Here is a 17777-nt window from a genome sequence, read left to right as displayed (position 1 = left end):
CTCTACATAGACCAAAAATTCTGTTCAATTTTAGGACCCCGTATTCAACATCAACTTCAAGATCAGAAATGTCTGTATGATGTGGGTGACATTGACAAAGTGCTCAGATAACTGGCAAAGATATTTGATTGTTTTAATCTGTCTCAGATATCTTACCAAGATTTTCATTTACTCTGTTGTAAGTATTTACAGTGCTCACTTACTATTGTTAAGGACTGTTACCGTAAACAGCACTGTTTCTATTTTTTCTGACATTTTGTAATGAATAACTTGATTTTTTCAGACTCCTTATTGCAATATTTAAAGCAACAAAAGCCATACGCTTGTACATGGCAAAGTATGTACAAACAACAGACAAAAAATGAAAGGAAACTTTTCTTTCCTGATCCAAGCATTTTTTTAATCATGCAAATACTCCTAATTTATAGTGGGCGCAATAAATGGAGGCCTTTGTGGGAGCTATGATACTCTATAACTAATTTTCTTACTTATCTTGAAAGTACTTAAGATTTTAAGATGTGCAGCAAAGTTTGATAGTAAGTTCCTACAAATGGGAATGATTTGAAGATAGTATTTCTTATGTTTTATTTCACTGATTGATTGAATTATGAAACAGTTTTTGCACAAGTAGTGTTATTTGAGAACTAGATTTCCACAACATACACACATATAATTCCCAAAGCTAACAGATGGCCGTTGTTTCAAAACTCTGAGTCTAATTGCTATGGTCACATTTCTACAAGAGAAAGAAAGCAGAGACTCTTTACAATTCATCTGAACAAACCTTTCGACTTCTTTCTTCTCGCCACCAAAAGCAGCTACTGTTCTGATGGATGAGAGCACTTCATCAGCCACAGCCCCAGCTTTTGCATATGCCTTCAGTTCTCGGCCTGTCAGTTTTGCCACAGCCTGCAAAACCAGAGGAAATGTTGATTACACCTGACCACGATAAGCAGCGCTGACTGTCACACGGTGCTGCATGAGGTTACCTCCCCTGCTCCTGCCACGGGGCACACTGCCCATTCAAAGGCTTGTCTTCCAGTGTTAGGGCATATATCTCTGTAGCATGCGTTTTGTCTAACAATTATCCCATTTGCCTGCAGCGCTGCTTCAAATACCTAGAAAGCGCAGCTGACAACAAATGTTTTCCCTCCCTTCCTCTCTCTCTCGCCTGCTAGCTGCATTTTAGCAGACCACAGAATGAGCATGCATGTGTCCATCATGGCAGGAGGGGGTAGGTTAAGCAGGAAGAGCAGCATTTCAGCCAGCATAGCAAAGCCAATTTCAGGAAGAACAAGTAACGGTACCAATGGGGGAGAATGAAAATAGATGTAGCCCATTGCTATGCTTTGTTTCTTGAGCGAGTGGCAAACAGGCTCGTGCACAGCATCTCAGAGCACATGGGATGCTGAAAGCATACTTGGGCTCACACTGAGTGTTATACGTAAAGATACCAGATTAGTTCAGGAGTTAAATGTTCCTGGAAATTTTAACACGTCATTATTTGCTTTCCTTCTTCAAATACTCTACCCTACGCATCTGTTAGTCACTTTCTGAGATGAAACCATGCTAAATTGAAGTCTGTTTTCTTTATGGTAAAAAACAAAGACTTGAGCTAGTAAGGTTCATAAAGAGGAAAGACTTAATTGTGGGTATATGAAAGACATGGGGACGGAGAAAGAATTGAAATGGGGGAAATGAGAAAACATAAAGGGAATGAGGTCAGAAATAAATTGCAAACAAAGGAAAGATGCATTTTGGAGTTGATTTTATTCCCTGCCAGAACATTGCTCTCCCACTTCATACTGAGTCATAATTCATATCATCTGCTTTGGAGCCAGCATACAGCATAAGGAGAGCAGGAAGAAACAAAATTTGTCAGAGTTAGACTAGAAGGCTGATAGCAAAATGACAGCAAACTGTTCCTGAGGTGGAAGAAGGGAGATAGCTAGTCAGGGGGCTGAAGCCAACCAAAGAGCATGAGAGTGTGGAGGAGGAGCAGGAACTGCTGAGGGAGGGAGAAGAGATGATAAGGCAGAGGATCCTGTGATTCCCTTCTCCTGCCTGGTTCCTCTGCACAGTCACAGGGAGGTGCAGGGCGTGGGTGGACAAGCAGAATCAGAATGACTGGGAGAGGACACAGCAGCTGCCAGGAGCAGGGATATCTTGAGATGAGTCTGAGCAGTTGTTTTGAAGTGTTTCAGAGCTCCAAGACTGGGTCGTCTCGAAAAGCTTAGGTAGAAAAACTAAGTCTCAGGTCTAATAACCATTTAAATCCAGTGTGGAGTAATAGACAGATGCTTCAGGCCAGTTCTGATCCCAGCAACCCCAATATCCACGCACATAACCCCACAAAAGCAATGCTTACATTTCCATCTTAGATGCTGGATATATCATTGTGGAAATGAGAATAAGCGAAGTGGGAGTGAAGCTCCTCCTGAGCACACACACATCATAGCATCACTCAGTTCTGCTGTGACCAGAATCTGAATCTCTTGACTCTAAAATGGTGTAACAACCTCCTGTTTCAGCATTCCCCTTAGCTCTATGGCGTGACCATCCCTGCTCAATGTACCTGTCTTAGTTTCATCTGTGATGTAATTTTTTTTCCTCAGAGTGTCTGGTATGATGCTATGTTTTGGTTCTAGAAGAAGAACAATGTTGATAACACACCAATGTTTATAGTCACTCCTAAGCAGCATTGTACAGAGCCAAGGACATTCTCAGCAAAAGTCCCAAGGAGCTGGGAGGGAACAGAATTAGGACAGCTGACTCAGACTGGCCAAAGAGATATTCCATACCATATGACATCAAGTGGAAGGAGTTTTGAAGGGAGTGGGAGTTCATCTCTCTCTTCCGATACTCAGAGGGCGAGCTGGGCATCAGTCAGGAGGTGGTGAGCAATTTCTTGTGCATCACTTGTTATTTACATTCATATATATATATATAGTCACAACTATTATCCTTTTCCTTTTGTCTATCTTAGTAAATAGTTTTACCTCAACCCAAGAGTTCTTTTTTTTCCTGATTCTCTCCTCCATTCCACCGGGAAGCAGGAGAGTGAGCAAACAACTGTGTGGTGCTTAGCCACCTGCAGGCTTAAAACACAACAGTACCTCAATGTGAACCTCACCATGTACTTACCAAGCCATAGACAGCTGCTCCAACCCCAATGAGAGGACTGACTGCAATGATAACCAGAGTCAATTTCCATCCACTGACAAATCCCAGTAGGAATCCACACACAAAGGTGGTTAAGCGCTGGATGAAGATTGCTACTTGATCAGCAATAGCCTCATTAATTTTGTTAACATCACTGTAAGAGTAAAAAAAAAAAGAAAAAGGAAAAAGGAAAAAGGAAAAAGGAAAAAGGAAAAAGGAAAAAGGAAAAAGGAAAAAGGAAAAAGGAAAAAGGAAAAAGGAAAAAGNAAAAAGGAAAAAGGAAAAAGGAAAAAGGAAAAAGGAAAAAGGAAAAAGGAAAAAGGAAAAAGGAAAAAGGAAAAAGGAAAAAGGAAAAAGGAAAAAGATCAGTGAGTGTACCTGCATATCTTTCCTTTGTATTACCACATTTTGCTTCCCCTTGCAGAGGGCTTTTCCAAAGACACTCAGCTACAGTAAGAAAACCTGGAACCTTTGCAGTGGCAAAAGGTATTTATTTTATACATGAATACTACAGAGAAAATTCTGTCTTTTCCCAGGAAAAGCCATCCTGCCAGCGGTCTCACTCACTACTGTGCCCCAGCTGATTCGAAGGAGAGAGCAGAGGCATCACAGCTGGATGCAGCTATTTGATAGTATAACTGATATGGCATATCCCATTATACAGCACTAAATACAGCCTTGCTGAGGAGCTAGGAGGAGGGCTGTAACTCTCTTCATCATTCAACTTTACACCAGGCAGTTTGTTCTCTAAATGTGAGGGAGAGTGGGAAAATAGAGGAGGGCTACATTATTGCTGGAAGCACTGGGAAAATATGATAGCTGTGTCACACGCGGGAGAGTGGTGCAATGGTTAATATAATTTGAGCCCTGTGCAGCTGCAGATTTCATTTGGTCTCACTTATCCATTGCCATTACAGAAAAAAATATCTCAAAACAAAATAGTCATTATACCTCTGCTGCTCTTGGCTACTCTCTCACCCCTGAGAACAGAAGAACTAGGAACTCTTGGAACAAAAAGGAGCAAGCGGCACTGATGTTTAAGGTGCAGATTTGTTAGCTACAGTCCTCTACTGAAAATACGAGAGTGCTGAGTTCAATAACATGCTTCCATTTTTTCTTAAGGATCATTTTTTTGCAGTCAGGAAGCCTTTTATAGACACAAGACAGTGTTGTTCTAACAATCAGTGTACCAGGTGTTATTTATTCAAGAAATACATGTTTGCTTCACCTTTTTGGTCAGACAAATTCCTCACAGCCAATTACATTTTATATTTATTCTTCATTAAAAAAAAAAAAAACACCACAGAAAGTCATAGTTACCACTTGTTAGTAAAGAAAAAAAATTCCCTTCAACTACAGAAAAATCTTTTGCAGCTGTCCGTTATTATGCAGACATGACAGAGCACAGGGAGCCATCTAGAGTCAGCATATTCATCCTGCAGCTTCTTTAAGTCTGTAAACAGGAACCACTAAGCGAAGGAGGAAGCCTTAAACTCAGTTTTTCTCAAAGCTAAACGTTTGCCCAGGACAAGAAGTTTTCTCCATCTACTCTGGGTCCCTTTCTAAAGGTAAGTGCTTGTAATCGCTGCTTTAGCAGAAGATTAAGCAAGGCTCTCTCTTTTCTTTTAAAAGCGAAGGGCAAAGTTTGCGTTCAATTTTCCTTTCCATTAAGTGAGAGGGTTCAAACCCTTAACTCGAGTCTCAGAGGAATATGCACTGGCAGCCTAATGGGAGACTCTGAAAGGGTTGGGCACAGGAAAAGACAAAGTGGCAGGAGGAGGCAGCAAAAATAAAGAAACAAAATATCACTGACAGAAAAGTTACAAAGGGGAAATAATTGTAGTATAACAATTACAGCACTTACTTCCAACACCTGGGAGACCATTAGCCTAGTCCCTGCTCTCTATTTTATACTAGAAGGTGTTTGTCAAACACCTAGTTATCGGCACTCTGTTTAGTGTTTGGAAGTGCAAAAATGTTCCATGTAGTATATTTTTTCTAGATTACTTACTCAGAAATTCTTGTGTTCAGTTCTCCTACAGACGTGCAGTCAAACCAGCCTATATCCATCCTCATTACGTTCCTGAAATAAGCTTTCCTGATTTTCTGTACCTGACGAGCTGCAGCCATAACCCAAAAGCAGATCTAGGAAGAGCATAGTGCAGTTGATAAATTGCAGTGAATAGTCTTTCTAGTCCCTATAAATAGGAAAAAGCAATTTGGCTATCAATAAACTCAGCATTCAGGCAAAACATTCTAGCTACACACAGTCGCTGAGCTATTTTATGCTCTTGATCTTTAAATAATCCAACATTTCTTAAAGCCTCTGGATGAAGCATTTATCTTAGTTTTGATAGAACATGTAAGATTAATTACTCTGTACTGTTACATAAATGTCATAGGAAAACAGTTGTCCATCTGCAGCTGTAAATAATAGAGGTATGGCAGCCATCCTACCTCAGCAAAGCTCTCAGATAGCTTTCAGGAAAGAGAATGACAAGTGCTTCTCATGATTATAAAAAGCTTCAAAAGCAGTGGATTTGAGCAGATTCTGCAGGAATTGTCCAAGCTTGTAGCTTATCTCAGTCATACGGTTCGAATCATTACTACAGAACATGTAGAGTGTGATTCTTCTCCAACAATTTTACTCAATTTTACATTATTACTCTGTAATATCTCCCTAACAGAAACACAGAGCTCAGGTTAGCCTACTGGGAAACTGCATGCCCTTTAGCTATTTGTGGGAGAGCATGTGGCTTCCATAGTAACCACACTCAAGCAAATATTTCTTCTGGTGTGAAAGGAGCAGCATGCATTCATCTCACTGGGTTAAATGCATCTGTGTACTAAGGTTTGCATGAACAAATCCTAGGTCTCAGATCATCAGAGCTAAAATATTTCATCCAACAGGATTAGAACTGGGCTTGTCTGCTCTGCTCAAATATGATGTTGACTAAGCAGTTAAGGGGAATATAGTTATTACAAACTTAATTATTTAGAGATTTAAACCTTAAAATCAAAATAGGGAGCCAAATACTGACTTGGAAGTATCCTAACACAAGTACGGCACAACCAATTCCTCCATAGTAACCTGCAAACGTGGTCATTTCTTTTTCAATGTCAAGCACTCTGAAAAAAGAAAAAAGAAAAAAATAATTAGCAATACCATTTTAAGTTTCTCACATATTTCTAATCTGGTGTGTCTTCAAATTTAGAGTCAAGTCAGCTGGTAAGTCAGTCTGTTTTGCTACCGGAAGCATTTTCCTAGTATCGAGGCTACTGCTAGCAGGTGCTGGTTTGCTTGATCTTCCTGTGGCATAGGGGCAGGGAGCTGGCAGGTACCAGGAAGTCTTTCATCCTGCAACAGCCCTACAGTGTGAAAGGGCCAGACAAGAAGCCACACTGGTCTGCATGCTTGGCAGCAGCACAGGTAAGAAGGTGTTTTAGACAACACCTGTCCAGCAAGTTTTCATAAGATGTTGAATTAGCTTATTTTGTACCATTATACCAATGAATAACACTCAAATTTAAACAGTGCTTTGCAGAGAGAAATGAGGGCTGTTGAAGCAAATTCAAATATTACTTTCTTGCTTATCTCAAATGATCATTTCTTTTAGTACAAGTAGTTGTATCAAGTTAATCCTAATATCAGTAAAGGGCACTGAGTTGCTGGGATTGCACTTAGACTACTTTGAAATAAACATTTTGGTTGGTTATTGGATATTCTTTCAGGTTTTTTTTTTAAACATTCTGCAGAGAGCAAGTTTATTCTGTTTGCCCAGAACTCGGTACACTCCCATTTTAAGCCAAAAGGAAAAACGATGTACCTGACTTGATCTCTTGCAAAACACAACCATGAAAATAACTCAGGAATTCAACATAAATACCCAGTACCGTTTTAAACGCTTTAGTGTATCCTGCCTGATGGCTAGTTGCTGCTTCAGAGGAGCAGAGGTCTGTAGCAAATCCTGAGTTATATTTGCTAGTCCCTTCTCAGGGTCTGGCTTGGACAGCTGGATCAAATAATTTGGCTCCAGTCATGTACATTTAGGAACGCAGATCACTTCCCATATGCTCTGAATTTCAGAGATCATTAAAGAAGTAAGTTTTAATTCTAATTACATACCTAATCTACTATTACTCAGAGATTAGAAAACTTTTGGAATGATGTCCTGAAAACCAAGCCTTAAGAACAGCTACAGATTCAAATTAGTCTTTGACAGATACGTATACATGAATGATTCATCTGGACTGCCTTTGTTATAATTATAGGAAAGAAACAGGCACTCTTAAAGGACAATTCATCTGACCTGCCTCAGACATCTCCCATAAGCCAAGATGAATTGCATTCTAGAAGGGCACATTTCTCTTCAATGACTAAAGTTTAGTTGACTTTCTCAGATGTCAGCTGGCACCTATAGGAGTTTATAACTAAGGTTAGCACCTTAGTGTTAACCAAAATGTCCAGAAGTCATTATTACCTATTGGGTCATCAAAGAAAACATATCGATGATTTCAGAGGCATGAAGAGATATGTTATCAGCACTATCACTATCAAAGAATATCCTTTCTGACATCTATAGCTGAAAGATCAAGACACAAGCTGACCTTCTCTCCTTTCAGCTCTGAAACAAGGCTCTGTAGCAAGAACCATGCCTCTTTTACCTGTGTAAACTTTAAAGGCTGAGCTGGGCCTTTTGTAAGAATGCATTCTAGACAAACCACAATACCACAGTCAAAGAAACTAGCATTTCTACTACTTACCCGCATCTTATTGTGGTGTTCTTTTCATTCTGATGAACAGTACCATTAATCCACACTATGGTGTTATTTACGCATGTTTTATTTGGATCTTTAAGCTCTTGCATTTCAATGTCATATTCAATGAATGTGTCTGCCATTGCACCAAACACAAGCAACATGCCCGGCTGGGCTGCTCCATGAAGAATAGCACAGATGCTACCAACAACCATCATTAAAATTTCCATAGGTGAAGAAAATCGAAACTAAAGAGACAGGAAAAAAATATGGTCTCATGCTGGTTGTATACTGATAAATCATTAATCAGGTGGATCAGACACCAAACCATTCTCCTTAAGCGTCATCATATCTTCAGTACAGATAGAAGAGAAATATCTCTCTCCAGTCTAATCAAATTGCACCTGTAATTACAGTCTCATAAATTATGATGAACTCTCTGTATTTGACAGTAGAAACTGATCATGTGAATGAATGTACTATCATATAATATTAATAAGGTAATATCACTCCACATTATCATTATTCCAGACACTAGCTAAAAGATTAAGAACAGTAATTATAATCCATATATATAGTCACCTCCGCAGATTTCCTGTGAGAAAGGAGAAAAGGAGAAGGAAGGAATGAAAAAGGCTAAGGGCATCTTGCAGTCTCTGAACAGAGCTATCCAATTTCTCAAAACTCTGGGTGCTGCGGTAGAAAGCCACCTCAGTGTCTCAGAACAAATTCTCATAGTTAATAATCTAAGTTGCTTTGGTTGAGCTAGGTAATTGTGCATTGACTCTTAATCTAGGAGAAATATATAGAAACATGACTTAGTATGCAGTAAAAAAGGGACTGAGCTAACTACTATTGCCTCACACGGGCCAAGAGCCCGTGCACACACACAGCTGGTGACTCAGCTAAGTTACAGTGACTTAAATTACTTTGGTCGTGATTGTGTGAAGTCTGATTCTTAGGTTAAAATCATGCATAAATACATAGACTAAACTGTATTTATAGAATATTAATATCAAATGCTATATATTTTGAAATAGGACTGTAAAGAGAAATCCTGGCCTGCTGAAGAACCAGTCTAGGTTCTGTAGGTGCTATAATGTGTTTGAGAGAAGAAGAGGCAGGAATTTGGAACACATACGGAAAAGGGATACTGAGACAGAAACATGGTAAAGGGAAAAACAAGTCATCATACAAGTGTCTTTCTACAAAAAAAAAAAAAAAAGGAAGCAAACTGTAGCACTAACACTGCTTTGCAAACCAGTAAGCTAATTCATAGAGATGGGAAGACTTGTGATTCATCCTTCAATTGCCATAAGGCAGAAAGCAATGCATTTTGTATTTTGCCACAATTCTACAACTGGGGATATCCACAATGGCAAGTGTGAACTGGCTGTTCTCTCAAGCTAAGATTTGAGATACCTAGCCAGGTAAAGTACAAGCAGGATGTCACTGTACTAGCCCAGTATTAGTCAGGATCATACTAGTTTGGACACATTACCGGCTACTTGCATAAACTCCATGTGAAAAGAAGAAATACTAAAACCTCTTTGCTGCATGCTGCTGGTTGGATATCTCTCTACTACATTCATTTCAAAATTTTGACACTCTGTGGCTCTCCAGGACCCATCAAATCTACTACCTATGGCTAGACATACCACAAAGCACTGTGCATTTCCAAGTTTTTTATAGTAACCTGCAGGTTCTATATAATGTGTTTAAGAGACAATTATTACACAGATTGATAATTAATACTCAGCTGACAAAATGAAAACATGGTTCTATTATATTCCTATTGGATGTAGTAGTAGAATTTCATGCCAAGAGTTTTAATTTCTTACAAGTTTGTCTTATTCACAGCTATTCACCAAAACACCATATACATTATCATCACGTATTCTTCAGAACCATACAGATATTTATGTCCATTGTTTTCATTACCAGCTGAAAGAAGCCAACGCGAACATCTTTTTTTTTCTGTTTGGATGACCTTCAAGAACAGAAAAGATACAATTACAAAATTGCATTTAGTATAGATTTTGTTCTATATGGAAAGACAGTACACAGAATTGAACTTAACTCACTTTTCATTTTTCTTCTTAACAGAAGGTTCTTCATATGCATAGAAATGTCTGGCAAACAAAGGATAAGTTTTCACATTAATTCCTTTATTCTCTTGGTTAGTTTTCTGAAATTACACTTGATTTAAGACAATTTGCCCAGAAGTTCTGAAGAGACAAACTGTTTCTTTCAGACTTCTTTGGAACCAGTGATTTTATGGTAATTTTAAAGTTTAGTTAGGGAGTAGAACAGAGGTTAGGTTACAGTGATTTGAAGGTTTATGCACTGTTTCATAATCAGCTTCTTAAAACATTGTTGCAATACTAAATTGAAGTCAGTTAGAGAAAAGTCTATCAACCAAACTTTTGGCTAGTCCTTATTTAAGACAGAGAAGCCTTGTTCCATTTTCCTCTTATACTGTCTGTACATCCATATTCCCCTAGCAGCAGCAGAATCTCTCACCCCAGTACACAGTTTTACTTTCAGTGCTAGCATTATCTGCTGCTGTTCTATACGATCCATCAAACTCTAAATGTGTAGTTGTACTACAATGGATGGCATCCGTACTATAATAAGTATCATCACCATTGATGAAGGATTAGGGAATTTTACATTTGGATTTTTTTTTATTAAAAAGATGAATTCAAGTTATATTTGTTGTGAACATTTTTCAGAAACCAGGCCCTGGAAAGCCTGAAGGAAGCTTCATATGTGTACTAGCTAGAACTCCATGTGTAACGTGACATTCCATCAGAACTTGGGCTTCAAAATTTGTGAAAGGACCATAGTAGACTTTGAATTCTGAGTCAGTGCTCTCTGAGATGGGCAACATGGCAAGGACAAAAATGAAGAGATGGTCTTTCTTCCCCGTGCCAATAGTAGCTCTCTATCTGTGTACAGTCTGCCAGAAATAGCTAGCATGAATTACAGCACCCACAAGGATGTCCAGTCTGCTACAGAGTTGTCCCAGAATTTAGGCAGAGGGAGACTCTTATCCCCATTCACATCTCAGATCATAGTTGAAGATCAAGATCCATACGTCATTTCAGCTTTTAACTGCCTAGAAGTTTAAATCTCAATATCTTAACTATGTCAGACAGTTGTTCACACTTGTGGTCTAAAATTTAAGCCTGAAGAGAGAGAAAGTAATCAAAATTGATTCAAATTCCTGAAAAACTCATTTCTCAAAGTAAAAGCATTGTCAAAAATATTTGCAGAAGTAAATCTATATTTTACTGCCATTACTCCGTATTTGAAACAGCTGCTAGGACTGTTTTGGTCTGCCTTTGCCAGCTGTACCAAATAAGGCAGTTTACCTCCTAGAGAATAGCTTCTTATTAAATACCCTATATTCTATAAATGTGTCAATTTGATCGGATGATGTTAACTTTGTTGAATATTCCTAGAAATATTGGTTGTTCCGCTTGTGTATATGACTTACTCTGATTTCTTGAAGCTGTTACCTGTTAGGGAAAATAAATGCACAGTCCAGTTAATAATTATCATTCAAGTATATAATCTTCTGTAGACAAATGAAAAATAAATCCTAGAACCCCATGGGACCTGATTGTTTCTAAGTTATAAAGCATCTTATTCCCTCTAATATATACAGTCAGGGACAAGAACTGACATGGGTCTAAAAGTGCCCTGGCAAGCTGATACCAATTTATGCCTGTTTTCTCTTGAAGAAGTAGTCTCAAGTATTCAATCCCCAAGATGACAGAGTGCATTTCATTAAATATACTATTCCTCACCAACTGGACATTTGCCAAAAGTCAACATATTTTCGTTGCAAACTGTTTGCTAGTAAGCAACTACATTTTTCACTTGTACACTGCCTCACTGTCCATGTGTGTTCTCTGAAAGGAGGAGCTGTAGCTCTTGCCTTCCAACAACTTAGAGATGGCAGATCTTGCAACTGTGCCCTTGGAGAGAAAGAGTAGACACTGGGATACATTCTGAACAACCGTAACTTAGAGAAACTGAATTATATTACGAGATACAGTTGTGCTGTATGGCAGCTCCCCCAATGGTTTTGCATTTTTCAAGGTAGCAATGCTAGAAATAAGTGGTTCGAGTTTTGGATTGGAGGAACAGCTAATTACAACTCCTTTTAGGGGTTAATAACTTTATTTGGCTTTAGCAAACAATGGTTTTATTCTGCTCTGTTTGTTACATAAGTATAGCATATGAATCCCAGACATTTTCAAAGAAGTTTTCATACTTGTAAAATTATTACTAGAAAGCATTATTTGGTATTAGAAAAAAACTGCTTGTGAAGGAAAAAGAAACTGCTGTTTTCATTTTGTTGGAGTTCGGCAGCTGGTGACAGCTGTAATGGTTTGAAACCATTCCTAGAGGATTTATAGAATAAGAAAAGTCTTAGGGGAAGTTTCCTCTGCAGGTTGGTAATGCTAAGTGTTCTACACACACACGCACACACACACAAAAAAAAAAAAAAAAGAACAAACTGGCTACAGGGAAGAATTTTCAAGGGAGAAGAAAAAATCAGTTGAAATAGAAACTGATTTAGAGAGCAAAATAAGCATGCTTTAAAGGTGAAGAAACCTTAGTCTATAAACATGAAGAGGGAAACAAGAGTGTAGCAATGCTATTCAAGAGAGCAAGGAACCGCGGTACAGCTTTTGTTTGCCAACAGTTTCTATGCAGGAGGGAAAACTGGAAGTACAATTTGGAAGTTCAATTTAAATACATTATCTGTACTTAAATTGAAGGAAAGAAACAGATATGTAATAGTTCGCTGTTACAATTGCAAAATAAGAAAAACAGAACAACGTATGATTTTTATAGCACAGAAAAATATATAGGGATAATTAAATAATTTATTAACCTTAAGGAAAGAGCAACAGTAATGTCTGAATGCTCTAAACATTTTGAAAGGGAATTAAAATATTTATGAAAATTTTCAGTTTGAAAAAAGCACAGAATCTAGGAAAAGCTGCAGAACGTGGTCAAGAATTTGAGGTTTTACTGCACTTATGTGAACATGGTAAAAAGTAAGCATGAGGAAATCTGACACTTAAATCAAACAAAGGAAAAATTGTACTCAAAAGGCTCCCAAGTAAAGTTGGCTATTAACTATACCTACAGCTGCAGTGTTCAATTGTTGATCCAGAGAGATCTAATACTTAGTAACCTGTACAAAAGACGGTTTTTAAAACAAACCTCACTGGAGATTACAGAGCAGAAGAGGTCACTCAGCAGATTGCCAGGAGCAATTTAAAGCACCGGTGTTTGCATTTGGAAAGGTGCTCTAACAGTCCAATAAACCGGTCACTACATTCAGCAGAAGACAGTGCATTTCCAAGGAAAGTGAGAAACCTGAGACAACACTTCATAAGGCAAAAAAAATCCTAGCTGTAAAAAGGAGAGGAGGTTTGGTCCCAATAGAAAGTCTTTTGCTGAAGTCCCGAAAGAAGTAAAAGCAGCAAGTACATTAGACAAATTAATAGACAAGGAACAACTACCTCGGTACAACTGGATAAATATCGGCTATCTGGGAAAATTTCTAAGAGGCTAGAACTGGAAAAAAGTTTTCTGTCTCTGAAGAAGGATATACCCCTTTACCTGTTTACTCTATTTTCTCTTCGCTTTTCTCCCCTCTCAATAAATACAAGAGTACCTCGAAAACTGAAATTGCCTTCAGCTAGCAGCCTCAGTTAAACATTCAAAACACTGCAGGGAAGGAGAGTAGGGAAGTCTGGACAGCTTCAGCACACGAACAGCTGCTGATTTCAGCAGGATGCAGGGCAGTGTGCTGGGGTAGCAATAACTGGGGAAGAGATCAGACTTCCAGAAAATGCTCACATTTGTTTGCTGCTGTTTTGCAAATTTTAAGATCAGCTGCATTGTCTAGCATGCCAGTCTTGATTTTACGAATACATTCAAGCTATTAGGAGAATAATTTCCCACACTGTCTTCTTGCCAGCAGTTGCAACAGATTTGAAGTTCCCAGCAAAAGCAGGCCCTTGACTCTGTTGGATAGGAGATTATCTACTACAGGAAAATAATCTCTGTAAAGTGAAAAGCATTTGACAAGGATGGTTAAAACCAAAGGAATTATCTGACTAGCACTGACAGACAGAAGGTGGGAACATAACACCTTTTGCACGTGAAGCTCTTGTTCATTTTCTAAAGTCAGACCAAAAAAAAATCACATGTACCATCTGCGTATGGAACAGCTATTTTTATACTTGAAGATGTCTGACAAACTCTACAAAAATCAATCCAATCAAGCCCAGAGCCAGACTGAATACTGCAAATGTGTTCAAACTCTACCATTACGTTCACAGTCCTATAACATGTCATATTTCACATAAAGATTGAGAGCAAAACTCAAACAGTGAATTATAGTAGATCAGAAATCCAGACTTAGCATTAACAAGCAGCTACTCGGTTTTTAAGTGAAGAGAGATACCACAGATTACAGCTGGCACACTGTACTGCCATACAGCAGGGAAAGAGACTTGAGGAGGTCTGTTATTAAAAAAAAAATCTGTTAGTCTTTGAAAGGTTGATTATTGGCTAAAATTTCACAATATACACTGTTATGTGATGAATTCTGCGTGCCACAATTTTAGCCTACAAAGCATTAGTGTGAGGTTCTCACGGAACTAAAGTTGCTGAAAGAGGGCTGCCTTAAATACAAGATGTCGTCTAGATTGGGGGGGAAATATTCACCATAATGCAAACTAGTGTGATTTTTGTTCTGATTTTTTTGTTAGTGAAAAATAGCTCCAAGGAGAAGGTCTGCCTTTGAATGTTAGTCTGAATACAGTTTTCTCTGAAGTCATCTCTCATAAATAAAATCCCCATAGTCTTTATCCCTATCCCATTTGATTGCTCTAAAAATCTGATGAAGTAAAAGAAAAAAGAGAACCCAAGATAAAAAATTACTCATCAACAGGTGTTTTGTTCAGAGCCCACCCAAACCACCTATTTTTGTGAGGAAACAGGTGAAACTGGGAGCAAACACAATGTTTGTAAATCCCAGTAAGGCCCATGTTTATTACAGGGGCTATTTCATGCATGACCTCACGTATGTCAGTAGGTCCTGGGAGATCTTTAATGAAAGCTTAAAGAAATCCAGATTTAGGTACAGCTGGCAGGGATTTTGAAAATACAGGCTTAGATGCTTACTTAGGGAATCCGGTGGAAATTGAGTTATGGAATCTTCTTGCAGACCCCTTTTACTCTGCATAGAGTGCAGGTACAGATGTACATTGAATTGTACTGCAATTTATCGTCCCTTATGTGCTATTGTTTTGCTTTATTGTGCATTTTGCATTTAATATAATTTTTAATGCCTCTCCCTTTTTCTGCTCTTCTCGAGTCTTACAAACAAAATTCAAAATATTTGCGTAGCAATTTCTCTTCATTTTTTCTCCTACCTGACTTGCTGCATTTGGATATACAAACTGGAAAAATGCACATTATCAGGGAAAAACAGAAGAAGAGAGGAAAAGCTCTAATGAGGAAAAAGAATGCAGATTCATTGCAATGAGATATATGTCATAGCAACATCTCATTAGTACTCTGCCTAATAGAGGTATGGCTGCATATACACATATTTATTGAAAGTACCTCTAAAAAACTCTTTTTTGTGTTTTTTTGCCCATTTACTTGTACACCATTCTTGTCCATTTACTTTTCGTCCATTTACAAAAATGTCCATTTACTTGTACACCAAGGCACTGAGTAGGTAGTGCCTTGGTGCCTAAAGGTACCTAAAAACTTAGATACACACCTTGAATACGTAGGCCAATAAGTAAAGATTGTCCACGAGGAGGGATTGTTATAAACTGCTTTTCCAGAAACATTTTGCAGATAGCACACCCCATAGGTTCACAGAACAGCAGCAGGTAGCACATAACTGTATTTAGTCCACAGATTATTTGCTTTGTATTCTATAGACTATTAGCTCCATTTAGACCACCCACCTCCTCTTTTACGTGCTTTATAAAATCAGGCATCTGAAGAATAAACATATTTACCATCCAAGTCAAAAGCAGAGTTATCTTCTCCCAGTTTCTTGATGCTACGCAGAATAACAGGGTCAGACATGATGATTAGATGCTCAAATCAGAAATCCTTAAGAGAGGGGGATGAAAAAAAAATAGCATCAGCAAATGTTAGTCTTTGAAAGTACAATTATATTACGTTAGATTCCTGCTTAACTCAGTTTTGCCCTCATCCCAGGGCAATGTCACTGATTACAGTGCAAATTCTAAAAGAATAGATGCCCTAGGCACAGTGGAACTAGAGGAGAAAAACACCTCAGAGAAGTATGTCCAAGCCTGCCCTAAGTGCAACTCCTTTAAAAGGCTTCATTACCTCCTGCCTTAAATGAGAGCTGCTCCAATGGGCTTTGCAGTTTAATGCAAACAGCCCTCTCACCATTAATGGCCATATTAAAACCAACTACTGCTTTTGCGTAGATGCCATCAATAGATTATAGCCCAAGGTATTAACATGACAGATCCTGCCTCAGTTACAAGGGAGCAGTGGGCAGGAGACCTGCTCTGCCATGTCCCAGCCCAGCCCAGGTGCTGGTGGTCACTAGGACCATGACGAGGGAAACCCTCCTCATTTATCATCTGTTCCTAAATTTTATGCGTACATCTCTGGCACAGGAATCACCAGGAAGTCAGGCTGGAAAGGCCTAAGTCTCCTGGTTAATTCTAAGTATCCAGGGTAGAATTCAATTATTCTTCTGTCATTTTAATGGATATTTATCAAAGATGCCTAATGAGTTCCAGGAGCATTACAGTGTTTCATTATCCTTACTGCTAAAATAAACTCTTCATAATGTCTAATTTGAATTTTACATGTCATAATTTAAGCCCATTACTTCTTGTGCAATCTACCATAGATAGGGAAAAAATAGTTCTCTTCCACTTTGCAAATACATTGTCATTTATTTGGAGGATAGGAAGTTTCCCTCTTCAGGTGAATGAAGCAATTCATTCAATTTTCCTTTGCTGGCTGCATCTCCCAAACCTATGATAACTCTCACTGGTCTTCTCCAGATTCTTTCTTGAAGTGATGAGTGTATAACAGTACTGAGTCTTACCAACAGCGAGCAAAGGAGAAAGATTATTTCACGTTTCACAAATTATACTCTTGTACTCTTGTTTATACGACATAGTATGATATTTTCTTTTTTTTTTTACAAAAGTATCACATTGTTGATTTGCCTTCAGTCTCTATGCCGCAAAAACATCCATTTTTTGCAAGCAATTTGCTACAGAGCCAGTTGCTTTCCAAACTGTATTTTCACAGTTGATTACTCCTGTCTGCTTTTATCAGCATTTAATAACATCTTACATTCTTCAGCCCATTTTTTCTGCTTGTTAAGACAATTTTGGATTCCAGTCCTGTTCTTCAGCATATCTGCAGCCTCTCCTACTTTTACATCACGCTGAAACTTAGTGAGCATATTATCCATCCTGCCATCCATGCCTTTGTCAATATTACTGAACTATACCAGGAGCAAGACAGATCTCTGCAGAACTGCATTCAACACATCCCTTAATTCAGACATTTGTTCTTTGATTGCTGCTCCGTGGACGTAGTTTTCTGGCCTGAAAGCATCTGCTGAGCAGAATTTGTTGATCCACATTTGTTGATTGGTGTCAGTAAAAGCTGATCCCCTCGCACTACGTGATGCTCCAGTTTGTGAACCAAATTCTCTCTTTAAGGAAAAGGGTAAAGCCAAATCACCACTGTAACAGCAAAAAATCTGACCAGGACTACAATAGTTACTCACAAAGTAA

At 38.5% G+C, this 17777-nt stretch overlaps 2 protein-coding genes across 7 annotated transcripts in view; one reads left to right on the top strand and one right to left on the bottom strand.

The window, feature by feature from the left end:
- The window catches only part of ABCB11 (ATP binding cassette subfamily B member 11), a 58383-nt gene that overhangs the window by 33562 nt on the left and 7044 nt on the right, over positions 1–17777 (bottom strand). For 5 of the 6 annotated variants that reach the window (XM_021398515.1, XM_021398517.1, XM_021398518.1 and 2 more), the window contains exons 1-6: positions 9862–9904; positions 7927–8168; positions 6204–6291; positions 5174–5307; positions 3145–3316; positions 785–909 (exon numbers count right to left, since the gene is read on the bottom strand). In XM_021398515.1, the coding sequence (XP_021254190.1) occupies positions 785–909; positions 3145–3316; positions 5174–5307; positions 6204–6291; positions 7927–8150 (743 nt within the window). In that variant the 5' untranslated portion in view covers positions 8151–8168; positions 9862–9904. Of the gene's footprint in view, positions 1–784; positions 910–3144; positions 3317–5173; positions 5308–6203; positions 6292–7926; positions 8169–9861; positions 9911–10004; positions 10053–11422; positions 11445–15989; positions 16093–17777 lie in introns of those variants that run through there. The other variant, XM_021398521.1, reaches the window with a different exon arrangement.
- The window catches only part of LOC110399582 (dehydrogenase/reductase SDR family member 9-like), a 27853-nt gene continuing 14692 nt past the window's right edge, over positions 4617–17777 (top strand). Inside the window, exon 1 of the mRNA XM_021398536.1 lies at positions 4617–4730. The gene's annotated coding sequence lies outside the window, so the exon portion shown is untranslated. The remainder of the gene's footprint in view (positions 4731–17777) is intronic.

The sequence above is a fragment of the Numida meleagris genome, chromosome 5 (assembly GCF_002078875.1).
Source record: "Numida meleagris isolate 19003 breed g44 Domestic line chromosome 5, NumMel1.0, whole genome shotgun sequence".
Taxonomy (NCBI): Eukaryota; Metazoa; Chordata; class Aves; order Galliformes; family Numididae; genus Numida; species Numida meleagris.
Note: the sequence above shows the minus strand (reverse complement) of the source record. Positions and strands in the feature narration are given on the sequence as shown.